The following is a 19,838-nucleotide window of genomic DNA, read 5'->3' as shown; positions in this document are numbered from 1 at the left end:
ATATAAGACAAAGTTTTTCACTGTATCACAGTACAAATGACAATCAAAAACAATTCTGTCTAATCTTTCCCAACAACTCAAACCCTCCAGTCCAGGGAACTTTCCTTTTCTTCCATTTCCCACTCTGCCCCCTGCCCCCCCATCCCTGCTGTTCTTCTCACCTGCCTATCACCCCCCACCCCGTGTCTCTCCTCCTCCCCTCTCTCACATGGTCCACTCTCCTGTCCTGTCAAATTCCTTCTTCTCAAGCTCTTTACCTTTCCCTCCCCCAGCTTCTTATTCCGACCCCTTCCCCATTCCTTTCTAGTCCTGGGCTCCGAACGTCGACTGTTTACTCATTTCCATAGATGCTACCGGAGCTCCTCCGGCATTTCGTGTGCGTTGCTCTGGATTTCCAGCATCTGCAGAATCTCTTGTATGTATGATAATGATGGGATGATTTATTGAAGGGGCACTGTGAGATCCTTCACCTGTACTCAGGAGAGGGGGGAACTCTAATTTGAAATTCTACCCCACAGCAAGGACTCAACAGCCTTAGAAGGACGGCTTCAGAGATGAGGAGAAATTTCTTTAGCCACAGACAGAAACTGTGGAATTCATTGCCACAGGAGGCTATTGAGGCCAAATCATTGGATATATTTAAAGTGAAAGTTGATAAGATCTTGATCAGTAGGTCAAAGGTTACAGGAAGAAGGCAGGAGAATGGAGTTGAGAGGGAAAATAAATTAGTCATGATGGAATGGTGGAACAGATTGAATGGCCTTTGTCTTATGGTCTAACAATGCAGCAGTTCCTGAGTGTGGCACTTCATTGTCACCCTCCTGTATGGGCTCAGATCCCTGGAACGGGACTTAAACTCACAATTGCTAGCCACGGCTGACATTTTAGTGAGGAACACGAGATTCTGCGAATGCTGGATGCAGACACAAATTGCTGGAGGAACTCAGCAGGTCAGGCAGCATCTATGGAGAGAAATAAACACTGGAAGTTTCTGACTGCGACCCTTCATTAGGATGAAAAGGAAGGGGGAAGATGGCAGAATAAAAAGGTGTGGGGAGGGGAAGAAGGACAAACTAGAAACATAGAAACATAGAAACATAGAAAATAGGTGCAGGAGTAGGCCATTCGGCCCTTCGAGCCTGCACCGCCATTTATTATGATTATGGCTGATCATCTAACTCAGAACCCCGCCCCAGCCTTCCCTCCATACCCCCTGATCCCCGTAGCCACAAGGGCCATATCTAACTCCCTCTTAAACACAGCCAATGAACTGGCCTCAACTGTTTCCTGTGGCAGAGAATTCCACAGATTCACCACTCTCTGTGTGAAGAAGTTTTTCCTAATCTCGGTCCTAAAAGGCTTCCCCTCTATCCTCAAACTGTGGCCCCTCGTTCTGGACTTCCCCAACATCGGGAACAATCTTCCTGCATCTAGCCTGTCCAATCCCTTTAAGATTTTATACGTTTCAATGAGATCCCCCCTCAATCTTCTAAATTCCAACGAGTACAAGCCCAGTTCATCCAGTCTTTCTTCATATGAAAGTCCTGCCATCCCAGGAATCAATCTGGTGAACCTTCTTTGTCTCCCTCTATGGCAGGGATGTCTTTCCTCAGATTAGGGGACCAAAACTGCACACAATACTCCAGGTGTAGTCTCACCAAGGCCTTGTTCAACTGCAGTAGTACCTCCCTGCTCCTGTACTCGAATCCTCTCGCTATAAATGCCAGCATACCATTCGCCTTTTTCACCGCCTGCTGTACCTGCATGCCCACTTTAAATGACTGGTGTATAATGACACCCAGGTCTCGTTGCACCTCCCCTTTTCCTAATCGACCACCATTCAGATAATAATCTGTTTTCCTATTTTTGCCACCAAAGTGGATAACTTCACATTTATCCACATTAAATTGCACCTGCCATGAATTTGCCCACTCACCCAACCTATCCAAGTCACCCTGCATCCGCTTAGCATCCTCCTCACAGCTAACACTTGTGTCATCCACAAACTTGGAGATGCTGCATTTAATTCCCTCATCCAAGTCATTAATATATATTGTAAACAACTGGGGTCCCAGTACTGAGCCTTGCGGTACCCCACTAGTCACTGCCTGCCATTCTGAAAAGGTCCCATTTATTCCCACTCTTTGCTTCCTGTCTGCTAACCAATTCTCCACCCACACCAATACATTACCCCCAATACCGTGTGCTTTAAGTTTGCACACTAATCTCCTGTGTGGGACCTTGTCAAAAGCCTTTAGAAAATCCAAATATACCACATCCACTGGTTCTCCCCTATCCACTCTACTAGTTACATCCTCAAAAAATTCTATGAGATTTGTCAGACATGATTTTCCTTTCACAAATCCATGCTGACTTTGTCCGATGATTTCACCGCTTTCCAAATGTGCTGTTATCACATCCTTGATAACTGACTCCAGCAGTTTCCCCACCACCGACGTTAGGCTAACCGGTCTATAATTCCCTGGTTTCTCTCTCCCTCCTTTTTTAAAAAGTGGGGTTACATTAGCCACCCTCCAATCCTCAGGAACTAGTCCAGAATCTAACGAGTTTTGAAAAATTATCACTAATGCATCCACTATTTCTTGGGCTACTTCCTTAAGCACTCTAGGATGCAGACCATCTGGCCCTGGGGATTTATCTGCCTTCAATCCCTTCAATTTACCTAACACCACTTACCTACTAACATGGAATTCGCTCAGTTCCTCCATCTCACTGGACCCTCTGTCCCCTATTATTTCTGGAAGATTATTTATGTCCTCCTTAGTGAAGACAGAACCAAAGTAATTATTCAATTGGTCTGCCATGTCCTTGCTCCCCATAATCAATTCACCTGTTTCTGTCTGCAGGGGACCTACATTTGTCTTTACCAGTCTTTTCCTTTTTACATATCTATAAAAGCTTTTACAGTCCGTTTTTATGTTCCCTGCCAGTTTTCTCTCATAATCTTTTTTCCTCTTCCTAATTAAGCTCTTTGTCCTCCTCTGCTGAACTCTGAATTTCTCCCAGTCCTCAGGTGAGCCACTTTCTCTGGCTAATTTGTATGCTTCTTCTTTGAAATTGATACTATCCCTAATTTCTCTTGTCAGCCATGGGTGCACTACCTTCCTTGATTTATTCTTTTGCCAAACTGGGATGAACAATTGTTGTAGAAGGTTATAGGTTAAGCAAACCTGGGATTTTTTTGTCAGAGTGTATGTGTGGCTAGTTAACAAACTATTGAGAACTGTGGATGTTTTGATTTTTCACTGTTTCCACTAAAGTTTTGTTTGATTTCACTTTCAGCCAAAGATTTTATTCAGCATCTCATGGAGAAGGACCCTAATAAACGTTACACGTGTGACCAAGCTTTGCAGCACCCCTGGTAAGACTCGAACTGAGATCTGTACGCCATTCAGCTTCTGCGTTCAAACCAAGGTAGTGGTGGAGGATGCTGGTTACGTTTTGCCTGGAAGCCTGTCCATGTGTGTGAGTGGGTCGTTGTTGTGTTCTGGCGCGTTGCATCTGTGCTGTTCTGTCGAGCATTGTGGGCATGCTGTGTTGGTGCGGGAGAGTAGGGTGACACTTGTGGGCTGCCCCCAGCATAATCTTAGGCTGTGTTGGTTAATGCAAACGGCATTATTTTACCAACAAGAGAAAATCTGCAGATGCTGGAAGTCCAAGCAACACACACAAATGCTGGAGGAACTCAGCAGGTCAGGCAGCACCTATGGGAAAGAGTACCAGGTCCTGCCGAAGGTTTTGGTCTGAAACGTGAACTGAATGCTTTTCCATAGATGCTGTCTGGCCTTCTGAGTTCCCCCAACATTTTGTGTGTGTGATGACATGTTTCACTGTATGTTTTGATGAGTAAATCTGAGTTTGAATGTTATTGCAAGAAAGGACATAGTATAGTTTAAAATGGGACCTGTGCCCGAGTTCAAATGACACTGATCTAAGTGGACCAGGTTTCCCATTCATTTCCAGTCTGTTTTCTTATGTTCTATCACAGAGCTCTGCCGGGCAATAGTAATTTACTCTCTGATACCAGTTTCCCTTTTGTCCTGCAGGATTGCTGGTGACACTGCCTTAGATAAAAACATCCATGAGTCGGTTAGTGAGCAAATGAGGAAGAACTTTGCAAAGAGTAAATGGAAGGTAGGTGCCTTGAAACAAAGGTGCATTTAGAGCTAGAGCTATGGCTCGTCAATTTGCAAAATGTGCTGTATTCTAAGACTAGAGGACATGGGTTTAAGGGAAGAGGGGAATGATGGAACTTACTGAGGTAGACAATTTGTTTGGCATGGATGATTTGAGGTGTAGGACCCAGTGTTGAGCCAAACCAATTAAATGTGTAATCAAATGGACCTGTTTCTCTGCTGCATGACTCTGTGGCTAGTTATTAGATGAGATTTGATCCCAAGTGGTAGACTGGTAAGCTGATTTACTATTGTCACATGTAGCCACGCCTTGTGAAAAACCTGTTTTGCACAGTATTAATATAAACCATTACAACACTATGCTGAGGCAGCAGAAAGAACAACTATCAGAATGCAGAGTGAAAACGTTACAGTCGCAAAGAAAGTCCGTTGTGGGCAGAATCGGGTGTAGGGCGAAAACGAGGTAGATTGTGAGGTCAAGGGACCATCCTATTGAACTAAGGGACCCTTCAATAGGCCTGTAGCTGCAGGATGGAAGCTTTCCCTCAGCTCCGTTGTGCAAGTTTTCAAGCTTTTGTATTTTCTGCCCAATGGGGGGGGGGGGTGGTGTTGGGACCTTTCATCATACTGGCTACTTTACTGAGGTGTGAGAAGTGTAAACAGAGAGCATGAGGGGAGGCTGGTATTTGTGCTGAGATGTGTCCACAGTTCTCTGCAGATTCTTGCGGTCACTGGCAGAGCACTTGCCACACCGAGCTGAGATGTACCAGGATAAAATTTCTATTGATAAAAATTTGCAAGAGTCAAAGGGGACATTTCTTTAGCCTCCTGAGAAAGTAGAGATGCTGGTGAGCTTCCTTGGGTATGTTGTCTGTGTAGTTGGACCAGATGACCACAGAACTGACGGTGATGTTCACTCCCAAGAGCATGAAGTTCTCAACCCTTTCAATCTCTGTGCAGTTGATGTAAACAGGAGTGTGTGTACTGCCCCTGAATTCAATGACCAGCTGTTTTGTTGACATTGAGGGAAAGGTTGTTGTCATGACACCATGTTTCTCTATCTCCTTCCTGTCGTCCAAGAATGATATTTGAGATACGGCCCACGATAGTGATATCATCTGCAATCTTCTATATGGAGTTAGCAGAATCTGGCCACACAATACTCATCATACAGGAGGTAGAGTTGGGGATGGAGAATATAGCCTTGTGGAGCACTAGTATTGAGAATAATCCTTGTGAAGACACTGCTGCCAGTTCTTGCATTTTACAGGTCACGTTTCCTATTAACCGTTTTCAATTGCAGCAAAAATGCAACAAAAAATGATTGGAAATTAGAAACCTGTATATGAGAAAGGAGACGTTTAGAAGAAATTTGTAACTGTACCACCATCTTAATGAATAAAATATAGACAGGAAACATTCATTCTCTTAAATTCTGACTCCCGCCACTGTGGGTGAGGAGTTTGTCCATTCTCCCTCGGACTGTGTGGGTTTCCTCCAGGTGCTCTGGTTTCCTCCCACAGTCTAAGGATGTACCAGTTGGTTGGTTAATTGGTCATTGTAAATTGTCCTTGATTAGACAAGGGTTAAATCGGGGGTTGCTGACTGGCGGGGCTCGAAGGGCCGGAAGGCTCTGCCCCACACGGTATCTCAATAAATAGACTAACAGTGTAGAATAGAATGCAGTCCTAGTGTTAAAAGCAGCCATCCCAAAGCACTAAGACATTTTAAAATCTAATATAAGGTGGTACGGTAGGGTAGCGGGTATTGCAACACTATACAGTTCGGAGAGCAGAGTTCATTTCTGGTGTCCTCTCTAAGCAGATTTGTATGTTGCATCAATTCATCTGGTATGGGAGCAGTCAAGCATCGGACCAGAAGTCCCTGCAAAGGACTGTGAGAACAGCTGAGAGGATCATAGTGGTTTCCCTACCATCCACTGGGGGCAATTATCGGAGCACTGCTGAACAGGGCCCTTGGTATATTAAGGATCTCACCCATCCATCCAGCATCCTCACTGACTTTCTACCATCAGGCAAGGGGCTACAATGCATAAAAACAAGAACAGTCAGGATGAGAAACAGTTTCTTTCCTCAGGCTATTAAGCTTCTGAACTCCCAGCCACATCGTATTCGAACTATCACTGGTTAATCTGTTCCATACCTTTAATGCACTTTAGTTTGTCATTTGTGTGACTTAGTTTGCTGTGAATAAAGCACAGAAGGTAAAGTCATGACATGAGGATAGCTTTCCCCAGAATGATGCTGATTGGAACTCTGCCAGTAAAGAAAGTGGAAGCAGAAATTGGATAGGCACTTGAAGGAAAGTAATTGTCAGGACCGTAGGAAGATCGGAGGGAATGGGCTTGACTCAGTTGTTCTACCAGGAGCCAGCATGAATTCAATTGACCAAGTGGTATCCTGTACTTCAGCAGTTATATTAATTTCATGACCAATGAGATTCGGAGCACTTGACCTTGGAGCCTTCAAGGCATTACAGCACAAAAGGAAAGTTTGTGTCTACTCTTATCTCTTCCTCCTAACTTTCATTAGTAACTCTCAGATTTTTCCGTCATCTTCCGACAGCAAGCTTTTAACGCCACAGCCGTTATACGTCACATGAGGAGACTTCATCTAGGCACCAGCCAAGAGGGATCGGTGCAGAACACACCAACCAGTCCGTGTGATGGAACTCTCCGGGTACCGGGAGGGAATTCAAACAACGGTACGAGCCTGAGGTTTTTGCTTAGCAGGTGAAACGTACCACTGCAGGTTGCTTTATATGGGCGACACAGTGGTGCAATTAGCTGCTCTTGCCCCCGGTTCAATACTGACCTCCAGCATTGTCTGTGTGCAGTAAGTTCTTCCTCTTCCCGTTCTCTGACTTCTCCAACTCCATTCATGTGGTAATGGTAATGGAGTTGGAATTGCTTTATTATACGGAGAAACAGTGAAATGCTTGTTCATATGGATCAGATCAAAACACGGTGCATTGACCTGTGGGCAGCCAAGAACAATTATTGTTCTAGTGAAATGAGTGTGCTGAACCCACTGCAGATCGGCCAAAAACCTGAGTAATCACATTGTCAAGTTCACCAGTGACACGACGGTGGAGGGGTTCACCACCAACAACGATGAGATGACCTACAGAGAGGAGGTGGGATAGCTCAGGTGTTGGTGCCAGGCAAATAACCTCTTCTTTAATGTCAACAAGACAAAGGAGATGGCTATAGACTTCAGGAGAACTCACACCCCTCCCCCCTTTACATCGGCGGCACAGCCTTGGAAACTGCAAGCAGTTTCAAACTCCTGGGAAAGCACATCTCACACAAACTCTCATGATCCCAGAACACATCCTACACAGTCGGGAAAGCTCACCAATGCCTCTGCTTTCTGAGGAGGCTGAAGTGAGCTGGACTATTCTCGTCATTCTACAGATGCCCAGTGGAGAGCATCCGATCCAGCTGCATCGCGGCCTGGTAGAGACACTGCTGTGAATCAGGTAGTCAAAACTGCCCAGTGCATTACTGGACGGTACCAGCCTCCCTACCAACAAGGTGTTGGGAAAGGACCAGTGACATCATGAAGGATCCCACACATCCCGACCCTGCTCATACACTGTTTGTCTCACTCCCATCAGGGAGGAGGCTATGTAGCATCCACACCAGGACCACCAGACTCAAAAACAGTTATTTTCCGCAAGTAGTAAGGTTGACCAACTAACCCACTAACCCACCCCTCCACACCCCAACCACCACTACTTTATCATTTCCTGTACAGACACTCCTGTACCTAGCAGCACTTCATGGACATACAATCAATCTATGTGTACAAGGTATATTTTATATTTATATTTTTATAGTTAGTGTTTAGTATTATTATCATGTTCTTTATCTTTTGTGTTGCATCAGATCTGAAGTAACAATTATTTTGTTCTCCTTTACGCTTGTGTACAGGAAATTGACATCAAACAATATTGAATCTATGCAGCCATGCTGTGTTTCATAATGGTGTAATTCAGCTTTGGTTATCAGATGCATCAGTTGTCTTTTGTGTTGGTAACAGTGACCTCCTTCTATTTCAGGTTCACCCTGTGAAGAATTCTCTCGATCTTCCTCTGCACGTTCTGCTGTGCAAGCGGAACAAAACTTGCTGAGTAACCATTCTCACAGCTGCCAGTACAATCGAGTCTAAGTCCTGATGGAGAACGTCGATATTCTGGCCATTGGTTACACTGCCTGGGCTCAGGGGCAATTCAAATGCAACACTCATTCCATTCTCAGTACACGTTGCCTTGCGCTTCAGGGCCCTTCTGGGTGCTTTAAAACCTTCCTTTTTGCCAGAGTGTCGACCTAATAGAACTTTTGCCTCTGCCTGTGATATGATCATTGCTTTTGGATGTGTGCAAGGTGGTTGTACAAGTGACATTCTGGGGTGGTGAGAACTTGATTACAGGCTGTATTTTAAATTCCATATTGGGGAAAATAAATTACAGAACAAGGTAAATGTCCTACCTATGCTACAAGCACAAACTCAGACAGGAATCTGAATATTTTCAATGTTTTAAGTTTCCAATTGATTTTTTTAAATAGAAGGAAAGAATGACTAAGAAGGGGGTTTACAGATTGACTGAAATCCAAGTGGTCTTGACTCAGTTTTCTCTTATCTTTATTAGATGATTCCTAAAATAAAGGTGATCTCATGGGTTATTTATGTTTGGCGACCTTTTAATGTTGCCAATTCCTTAGATCCTGCCCATAGTTTAAAAAAAGAGAACAGTCCCAAGTGTTGTGGTATGTGCCACAGAAGTCTGACCTGACCTCAAGGCTCTTTTGTTTCTGTATGTATATATGATGTAAAATACGATAAACTTTGACATATGGTCTCTGATCGGATTCAAGCTCTGTCCATGTTGGCCTCTGGTTTATTGAGTTTTCAGTTTGACGTTGTGTAATGAATGATGTCTTGGATGTCTGACATCATTCTTTTTTAATCTTTAATCCCAAATAGTAATTGGTTCAAATATCTTTGTATTTGCTTGGAATCTTTCATGAGTCTCTTCTGAGAGAGTTATTGTTTTATCTGATCAGTGAAGGTTTTCAAACAAAAAAACAGCTTCTCATCCTTTGATACAGTGACGGGTAGCATTTTAACAGTTGCTTAAATTGTGCTGCTATGGGAATTATTCAGACCTGCCAACCAGTGCCATTTGATTAACTTAGTGAATTTTATTGAGGTAGAAGATTGTAGACAGAAAAATGGTTGCTTTATTGGGCCTTTTGTACTTGCCCTTTTTATGGATCAGTGGTAGATTAGATCCACAGTGTTTTGCTTTTATAGTTAATTGGCTGGAATTCTTTTAGATGAATGCCGGATAAGGTACTAACAAGATATGATTGACCGCTGTAGAATGCCTACATTGTCCTCCACACCTGGTAATTCATGGGTAAAAAATAGGTTATCATTTCTGGCAGAAACCCTTCATTAGGAAGGCTGTGGAACTCAGTGGTGTCTACACTATTTCTGGTAGAAACCCTTCATCAGATAGGCCGTGAAACTCAAAGGTGTTCATACCATTTTAGTCTGAACATTTTGTTGTATCCACAAGGGATAGTTCTATCCCAATGCTGGATGAGATTGAGCTCTGGAATATTTTTTACACTACATAGCAGGTTTTGATTCTAGGTGATGAAATTGCACACTTAACAGATTTGAAAATATTAAGGGCTAATTTGTAGAGTTATGCAGATTAAAAATAAAGTCTCAGCTTCCTCTCTAGAATGTACTAAACATAACATGGGCTAATTGAGACTACAGTTACTTTACCGTGTTAGACAAAAGGTTAAACTGCTCAATAGGCTCTGTTCTGGGTGAATAAAAGGTTTATCTCCGTGTCCATGATTTAAATGGGGCACTTTGTCTTGCAATATCTTTTAATAAGAGTGAAGTATGGCCCTTCTGGGGAAAGCATTGATGTTACTGCTGCTTTTGATATGCTCTATTGAACTTGATTACAAATAAATTATTAGTAAGGCTTTTTAAATAATAACAGCTCACATTACTAATTGACTCAGAGCTGACAGATCTGAAGAGGCTACTGTCATATTGTCCCTGTGGCCAGCCACCAGTTCTAACACAAAAGTTCCAACACACTTGGGTCAAGTCTACATACTGTGGTGCTAACTCTGTGTCTGTACTATGCTTTCATCTGACTGTTTTGGATTTTCATTACTAACTAGAAATGATAATTAAGGATGGTTTACGTTTTAGTTTGACTGCGTGCTAAAACCCACAAATCCCGATGTTTCAGCCCTGCCAGTCAGCCCAGCAGACATCAGTACTGAACCCTCGGTCAGCCCAGCAGACATCAGTACTGAACTCCTCAGTCAGACCCACCAGCTGCACGGCCAGCTTCTTTCAACAACACGCTGATGATTCTTTTTTGCCACAGTGCTCAGGGGCTTAGTTGAGAAAGAGTTCCCAGAAGTAATTTTTAAACTTGAATAACGTTTGTTTAGCCAAGTTAAACTTGGAAACATGATGTTATATTCATGGTCTGTACCATATAAAGCCTAAAATGAATAAATCCTGCATCTAATCACTGAGGGAGACACTTTCTGTTGTGATGGGTCCATGCTATGATAGCTTTATCATGAGCCATTGATAAAAAAAATCTCATTTTAGAAATATACATATTAAAATAGACACATTTAAAGATAAATCTCTGCAATTCTGAAGTATTTTCCTAATGTACATTCTTATTTGGTGAGCTGAGAGGAAGCCTGGGGTTTTCATGATACCCACTTGCACATAGCACTGATTCTTGAGAATTTGGATAAAACAGGTTTTAATTTTGAAAAGAAAAAATTTTAAATGTTAAGAAATCTAAACTTATATGTTTATAGAACAAGGTCTCAGCAATCAAGCAATATTTCGGAGCAACCTACTGATTTTGTAATTTTTTCATAAAATATCTGTTTTTCCTGTCATTACTTAGTTTTTGTCAACACAGTCAGACACAATAAAAAGCTAATTATTCCTATTTATTTAGTCTTATATAGATTTACAGCTTTTAAATCGTTGTGTCTACACCATAGATACACATATATGCTGTTAAATGTTGAATATTCACTTTTGTTCATTCTTTATACTATTTCACATGTACTCCTTTAAAGAACTCTTACATCACGCAACTTTTATCATTAGCGTTAAATATACAAAATAACAATTTTGGACATAAAGAAACATTTTTTAATTTAAAGAGACAAGTACTTTAATAAATCAACTGTTTTGGAGGAACAGATTGTAAGCATATTAATTTTAAAACAAAATAAATTCCATCTGATGGTGGTGACTGAGACCTGACGGTGGTGGCAGTGGCCTAATTACAACAAACAATTCCAAACTTTTCACCACTCAAGTCAATGCTTCCTTGGTTAACAACTTTATTTAACAATTTCGAACAACAAATAACAATTTGTCATGTACATTTTATATTAACAATGGTAAACAGCAAAATAAAAGCTACAGTACAACTGCAACGTTTAAGCACAAACATCAGAAAACACACCAGGAACTAAAAAAAAATTCCATCCATTTCTGAGCTTGAAAATCTTCGAAAACGTTCAGTCAGCTTTATCAGGAAGTAGATGATTAATATGCTCCTCCTCTATGAAGTCCATGACTTCAGCAGACAGGTGGCAGATCTCCCTCATCCTGCTTGCATGACCCGGTGATGATGGCTCCATCAGTTTGACCAGAATATCTTCAACTGGTACGAAGCACATTTCCTTTCCACCTGGCTTTGGATGGAAGCGCGCGTTGGGCCCGTGAGGGTGGAAAACCTCCACCTGAACATCTTGATGATGAGCATCCATAGTGACAGCCTTTGCTAACCACCAATGTTGGTCACAAATGGCTGCAAGCCAATCTGCACAATTAATGACACCAGCAGATATATCTGTCGTATTTCTAGTTTGCTGTCGTCGCCAATACTTTTTCAGTTTCTTCCTATCTTTTATTATCTCCTGTAGTTTATTTTTCAAAGCTTTCATCACTCTCAAATATCTTGCTCTTGTTTTCTTTCTTTCCTTCCCTTTCCCCTGTTATAGACTGCCTACTGTGAGCTGGCTCCTGTACAGTCTGGTCCCATGGACTATCTGGGGGAGTTTCTGGGTGTTCTGGGCCCTTTCTCTTATGCTCTCTTGACTCTTGCTGTCTACATTTCCACACCTTTCTCTTACTCCTCTTTTCCCTTTCATTCAAATCACTGATAATTTTTATCTTCCCATCCTCTTCTTCCATCTTTGCTTTCCCTTTCTCAGGCATTCCTCCTTTAACTCTGTCTCACTATATATTTTCTCTCTCCACTTTTTTTGGTATTCCCTGTTTCTTCTCCTTCGCTCCTCCACTGATAGCTGCTGCCTAGCCATAACTTCCTGAAATACATAAAAGGAAGGTCAGAATTTAATGGAATTCCTATGAAATTGTGCAAAATTACTATGAATTTAATTGTTTAATTTGGTGAAATTTTATAAAATGATTATGAAATGGTGCAACTAAATCCATTTATAGTTTTTGTCATTGGGGATACATTATAGTAAGGAAATATTGTAGGCCTGTGTGTGGAAGAAATAAAGGGGAAATTATGTATATTATAAATAAAGAGGTTAATGAAACATTACAAGCCATATTACAATTTATTGTGATCATAAATTATATTCAAACCTCCACTGAGGATGATTTGGATGTTTTTTACATGACATGCATGAGTTGTATACAGGAGCCATCTTGTTTTCCCTCCGTTGCTAGCTGCCTCCGGCCTCTACTTAAAATGCATACATTTAAGTCATAATTTAAAATAATTTTTTCTATACGAAAGAGAGTGACAGGTCATGGTTGTGACAGTAGCAACATCAATAAATATGTAAAAATTATTGAAAAAATAGCGAACTTACAGGAACTTGTTTGATCTTGTTGCATTTAGTAGATGTGGAGGGTGGAAAGTGGGTCCTCAGGAATATAGTTGACCATGTGGTTGCCTGATTTTATTGCTTTTTTTAAAAATAAATATCTGATGGTGCTGACAAAAACTTGGGACACATTTTGAGCAACCACCAAATAAGAGTAAATATTGTTGAAAATTCACTGCTTTTAGTTTTAAAGAGGTTTTGCACTCTACTCTTTCATCTGGCATATATATTATACATTTTAAATGATTTTTCACACTTTTTTTATCAAATTGAAATAATAATCTCTTGTCTGAGGACAAATGATTTTGTGGGTACTGGACTATCATATAATCATATAATTTATAAAATTAAAAACAAACATATAAAAAAATGTTGCATTTGTGCAAAAGACCCTCAGATGATCAACCCTGATCATTTTAAATAAGAAAATGTTATTCATTTTCAATGGAATTAGCACTTTTCTTAGTGGGACCTGTTTTTGCCTAAGTCTCAAGAATCAGCGACCAGCAAACTACTTTTCACCATCTAGTTAGCTCATTCCTCTCAGATAATCAAATGATAAAACTCATGTGTTACCCAGTTAGTCAATGGTTTGGAGTGACCATGGTATGCACTTGGAAATTTCAACCATTGTCAATAAGGGTGACTAAAGAGAGACCTATATTTACAAAGTTGTATAGTTCTGGAATCATCACATGAAAACAGGCCCTTCAGCCCATCATGTCAATGCCAACCAAATGGTCTACCTAAGTTTGTCCTATTTGCCTTCTTAGCTAGAGTGTGGTGAATCTGTGGAATTCATTGCCACAGATGGCTGTGGAGGCCAAGTCATTGCATGCATTTAAAGTGTAGGTTGATAGATTCTTGGTTAGCTAGGGCATCAAAGGTTACAGAGATAAGGCAGGAGAATAGTGCTGAAAGGGATAACAAATCAGCAATGAGAATTAGGCCAAATGCCTAATTCTGCTCCTATGTCTAATGATCTTATTTGTCTGATATCCCATCAAACCTCTCCCATTCCTGTACTTACTTATATATCTTTCAAACAATGTGATTGTGCTAGTTTCTACCACTTCACCTGGCAGTTTATTGCATATATCACCTGTGTGCAAAAAGTGTTGCCCCTCAAGTCCCCTTTAAATCATTCCCTTCTCAACTTTAACTCATCCTGGGAAAATGACGGTGATTATTCATCTTAACTATGCCCCTCATGTGTCCCTCTATGGTCACCCTTCAGTCACTTCTGCTCCAGGGTAAAAAGCCACAGTCTATCTAGCCTGTCTTTGTAACTCAAGCCCTCCAGATCTGGTAACATCTTGGGGATCTTTTCTGTACCCATTCTAGTTTAATGGCATCCATCAATAGCTAGGCAATCAGAATTGCACATAATACTTCATGTGCAGTCTCACAAATCTTTTATAGAGCTATAACATGATGTATTAAATCTTGTACAATATTTGAGTAGTTATGTGGGTCCTTTCTCAGGCTTGAGAAAACTCATAGTTTTTTAGCCAATGAACCCCCCCCCCGAAGTGCAGTCACTGCTGTGACATACCAGACAATACACATACAGTCATCTCCCACTAACGGTATTGCACGATTGACCAAGTGTTATGAATTTTAATGAAAATATTGAGGGATAATATTGACAGAACACAATTGAGAATTTTTATTGGATGTTGTCTCTGAGGAACAGTTGAGAAAACACTGAAATACTACTTCTGGAAATTTAAAGTTTAGAATTTGTGTTGCTAATGCTGGTGGTACTCTGTGGGGTTCATTGCCATTAAAGATAGAAATGGAAGAGTTTGATTTTCAAACTGTCTAAGTTGTTTGGCATGGGTCAAAATGCAATGACCAGTAAGCTGGACAGATATGAAAGCAATTAGCAAGCTATAGGTGGCAGCAGTTAAATTGTCCATTCTGTCTGCTTGAGTATAGCTGATTCCATGATATCTTTTAGAGCCAGAGATTACTCTAATGGAGAAACTAATGCTTCCCATTCCTCCCTGCATTATTAATTATTCACTCTTCTGGATCAAATGGAGAAGAGGGCTTGAGAAATGTGAAGTGGGAACAATCTTGTACCGCACGCTCAACTCTATTAACCTATGCTCCAGCTTCATTATTGCAGGATTTGTCTGAACTGATCTTGACTTTATGCAGAGGGTTTCTGGAAAGGTTTCTGCTATGTTTTTGTGTTGTATGTGGTATGCCCTGCTGGGTTCCAGCAGTTGAGAAAATCTGAAAATTAGTCATTCTACTGTCACACAGTGGAAGATCAGCCCAGAGCAAGTTTCCGTTGCTTGGGTCCAAGTACAATCATTAGATTCAATGTAACCCAACCTGCCATTGTTAGAAAGTAATGTTGAACTAACCATTTATCCTGATTGTTTTAACTATTAAGGAGTTGATCAACAGTGTCTGGGATTGGGCTTTGCAATGCCAGTCATGATAAATCATGAATTTGTCTCATTGTGTTGTAATATACGTATGTTTCTGAAATTTGCTTTCTTTAATTTCAGTGGAACTGAATTTCAAAAGCAAAGCTCAGCACACGCTGTATCATGTGTTAGTGTGCATAACAGAGGATGAATGTCTACCCTAGTGATATTTGAACAGTTTATTATGAATGAAGCATTGGGATGTATGATATTAGCAAATTAATTTTGACTTTGTGTACTAAGTTTTAACCACCACAAACTCTGAAAAGAGAAAGTTGGGGATGCTGGGAATCTGTGACCAGACTACATTGTCAGGGTACCTGTGATGTGCTCCTGGGACAGACACTTCCTCAGACTTGCATACCTAACTGAAGAGTTTGCACCTGAAACCTTCTTCAGTCACTTCAGTGCAGGAATGCTGATGCAAGCACTTATTTCATAGTTTGGCTTTATCTGAATAACTCACAGTTACGTAGGTTATAAACAAATGGTTCATGAGTTTCAGTGGCTCTGAAGAACTGCTTTCCATGATAACATCTATTGTATATTTTGAACCATTTCTAAAATGTTAACTAAACATCATAAGAAAATCTGGTTTTGCATTATATTCATCCACAGGATGAAGATGTGTTGTTCTTTCATAGATGCTGAGTGATTTTATAAAGCTGAGTGGGTTGCTATAGAATGCAGGTTACTGTGAAACTGAACTCATGTAACTGGCAGTTTTCCTTTCCCTAGGGAAGGGTTTTTGCTTTTATGGCAAACTACTAGATCTGAGGTCAAATTTACTGCCACTGGCTTTAAGTTCATGTTTTTTTAAAGTGAATTGGATTTGTTATAGTGCCAAGGTGGGAAATTAACTTTCATTTTCTTTATCACTTATCCAGAAATAAATATCTGCAACATTACCCCAACCTCTCTACATTCAGACTTGTACTTGCAATTGACTTTCAGAATTGGTAAATAACATTCTTTCTGTGTCATCACCTCAGCTCCCAATTTCCAACTTACATCTTTTGTGTTTCATTTTGAGCATGTATAAAGTAAGCTAATCTAAAAGTACCTTAAGAGAAAAGTTAAAGATCAAAGATCAGCTTTATTTGTCACATGTACATCAAAACATACAGTAAAATGCATAATTTCCATCAATGACCGGCGATGTGCCGGCAACAGCCTGCAAGTGTCCCATCCTGCAGTATAACTTACTAATCCTTACTAATGCACAACTTAGTAATCCTTACTAACCAGCACGCATTTGGAATGTGGGAGGAAACCAGAGCACCTGGAGGAAATGTACACAGGAAAGGGAGAACGTACGAACTCCTTACAGGCAGAGACAGGAATTGAACCCGGATCACTGGCACTGTAAAGTGCTGCACTAATCGCTATGCTAACGTGCCACCCATTTTCAGAGTTTTTTTATTGTGAAATGTACCAGTATGAGACCCTTTACTCTGTGCTTTGGGGCATAGGGAGAGATTAAATTTGCTATTTAAAATGCAGCTGAATGTCCTAACGTATGGAGGGCACGAGTTTTCCAATGAGGCAGAGCACAATCTTTATTACAACACAGAATTATGTCATTCCAAGGGTTCCTGTTACCACCAGTAACCAAAAATTGGACAGATTTCTGAGCCCATTACTATTTCTAAAAGACAATCTCCATGAGTTGTATATCTCATAATAGTTTACTCTGAGATAATGAAATTGACCCTTTAGCCACCTTCCTCTAATTTGTAAAAGAGGATTGGTGTGTTATTGGTAGCAATAGCTGTCAATAAGAATTTAACTACCGGGAAAATGAAATCAAATATACCCTGGGCCACCTGCAATTCACTTTGTTTGTTCCGTCCATTGCTTTTAGTGGAGTAAGGAGAGTCAAAGTCCAAAGCACAAATAATGCCCAGTTTAATTACAAAAACAATGAGGATGAAGTGGGGTCATTTTTGAGGTGGAAGATAACAATGTTTAAAGGGCTACTGCTGTAAGAGAAAATCAGTAAGTTGCCCAACAACAGGAATTAGAATATCTGTCTTTTGAAGAATGAATCAAGAGTTTAATATAAAATCTAAAGACTAGACCTGTTCAGGGATTAGTCAGGTTTTGTTGGAGCAGTTCACCAAATGCATGTGACAGATTGTGCTGATGCACCAAATGGACATTAGCTGTGCATCACGGTAGCACTTCTGCAGATTGTTTGTGCCCTGTCATGCTAAGTTAAAGTGGCATGTGTAATTACTGTACGTATGTGGAAGGGTTTCACTGTACTTTGTATTGGGGTTCACATTCCCTTTGGCTTCACTGCAGACCGGTGTTCCGGTGACTGTCCTGTTAGTCCCAGTCCATCTCTCCTTGTGGACGAGCTATCAGTGCAGTCACTTCCCTGCCTACTGGTGAGTGTGGTTTAACACGTCCTGTGGTTGTAACAGGTGAAGTCACAATGTCTTTACTTTACTTGTATGAACTCAGCAGCTCTTTGCATGTTGGGCTATAATATATGGTAAATTTTCAGGTTTCCATGTGAAAACACATAAAGGAAGATGCTTACTAAACATAAACTTATTTCTTAGCTCTGGGTACAATGATTTTAAAGAATTAGTTTATTCCTATAGTTTCCAAATGTTTATTGAATGATTGGCATCCAAGTCCTAAATTCTTGTTCCCAGAATGTATAGTCAGTTCAGTGTTGTCCATACATGTAACAAAAGGGTGCATCTGCTCTTGTACAGCCTTTCACATTTTAGTCTCAAACCTAAGTTTTACAACTTCCACTGTCTGTGTTTGTAATGCAAACTGTGCCAGTCTGACACACTGAGTTTAGCTTCCAAACATACAGTAGATACCATGCAGTGTGTCGCTTTTACAGCATCAGGATCCCTAGTACACAAGACAAATTCCTAGCAAAACTGAGCTACCCAAGTGCCAGGAATTTGCTGTAATTATAACTAATGTAAATTTAAAAATTTATTTAAAATAAGGATGTTATGTAAATTTATGATTGATGCTTAATTATCAGACCATCCTACTTCAGTTACTTCTGTCCAATTTGTGTTCAATGTCATAGTTCTTCTGTTTGTTCCAGGAAAAAGTGCCACACTAATGAAATCTATAGACCGCTTGGTAATCAATGGGAAAATCAGACTGATTTGCGTTTCCTCCGTTATTCCCTCTTGACTCATTTGTACTTTTAGAGAATGTAATGTTGTCAACAAAATAATTGACATTTCTTTGCAATTAAGTACTTCTGGGGAATCTAAAATGAATGCTCACCCTCCTGAACAACTTTGAACATGACACATGACATTGTGAGTTGCAGTTTACTAGGCTGGATTGTTGTCTACAGATCAAATCCTTCCTTCTAGAAGCAGTAGTATAGACTTGTTTATCTTTTGTTGTGTTTTGTTGACACTCTCACTGTTATAATGAAGCTGGTCTTGAAAAGATAAAGATAAAAAGTTGCTGAAGCAGTGCTGGGCTTCTGTAAGCCAATTGAGCACTGGTATGAAAGTTGCCTACTCCATGTGGGATTGTTGCAACTATGTCAGAAGTAGCTAATTGCTAGAAGGCTAATTGCTAGATTGGAATCAGGCTTAGTCATGTTCAGATTGTTAATGAATGATTTGGAATTATACTATCTGTGGCTGGACAGAAAGTTCCTGCTGATTAGACCCAAGTAGAACTATGAGTTTATTCTTTAAACTGGGATTAAGTTTAACATTAAACAAGGAGCAAGGGAAGAAAGATTATGCTGGTTGTGTTGAGCAAACATCTTCCTCTGCCAGTGCTTGTGTTGTGCTCTTTCTGCTCATTTTTATGAAGACTGCACCAAGATGTAAGCAGTTCTGAGCTCTTTTGGTATGGATGCAATGCATCATGGGTAATATTGATTATGCTAATGGAAGCCATTGATTTGTACCTTTTTTGTAATTGTTATTGACCAATAAAAATGTTTGTCTACCCTTTGTTTGTACCTAAATACATTTCTTTGATCTTAAATGAGTTGTCCTCTTGGTCTCACCAACCAAAGCTGAAATGGTGGGCGACTGATGTGGTTAATAAACCTCCATTCATAACCCCCTTCAGGCCTAGAGCTGAATAAATTCAAGCAAGTGCATGAAAAAGAGACCAATGACTGCCTTAAAATCACCTAGCTATTTTCATAAGATATTGGAGCTTAGGTACTATGTTTTAAAAAATATCTGGAGAAATATATATGCATGTACTTTACCATAACAAATATCTTTTCTTCATCAAAGACACTCTTAC

General features: G+C 40.4%; 1 protein-coding gene across 1 annotated transcript in view; it reads left to right on the top strand.

The window, feature by feature from the left end:
* The window catches only part of LOC134356650 (calcium/calmodulin-dependent protein kinase type 1-like), a 284,479-nt gene extending 264,953 nt beyond the window's left edge, over positions 1-19,526 (top strand). The window contains exons 9-12 of the mRNA XM_063067628.1: positions 3,304-3,382; positions 4,068-4,155; positions 6,743-6,881; positions 8,241-19,526. Of these exons, the coding sequence (XP_062923698.1) occupies positions 3,304-3,382; positions 4,068-4,155; positions 6,743-6,881; positions 8,241-8,350 (416 nt within the window). The 3' untranslated portion in view covers positions 8,351-19,526. The remainder of the gene's footprint in view (positions 1-3,303; positions 3,383-4,067; positions 4,156-6,742; positions 6,882-8,240) is intronic.
* Positions 19,527-19,838: the final 312 nt, after the last annotated feature.

This window comes from Mobula hypostoma, chromosome 15 (assembly GCF_963921235.1).
Source record: "Mobula hypostoma chromosome 15, sMobHyp1.1, whole genome shotgun sequence".
Taxonomy (NCBI): Eukaryota; Metazoa; Chordata; class Chondrichthyes; order Myliobatiformes; family Myliobatidae; genus Mobula; species Mobula hypostoma.
The sequence above is the reverse complement of the archived record's forward strand: the minus strand, read 5'-3'. Positions and strand labels throughout refer to the sequence as shown.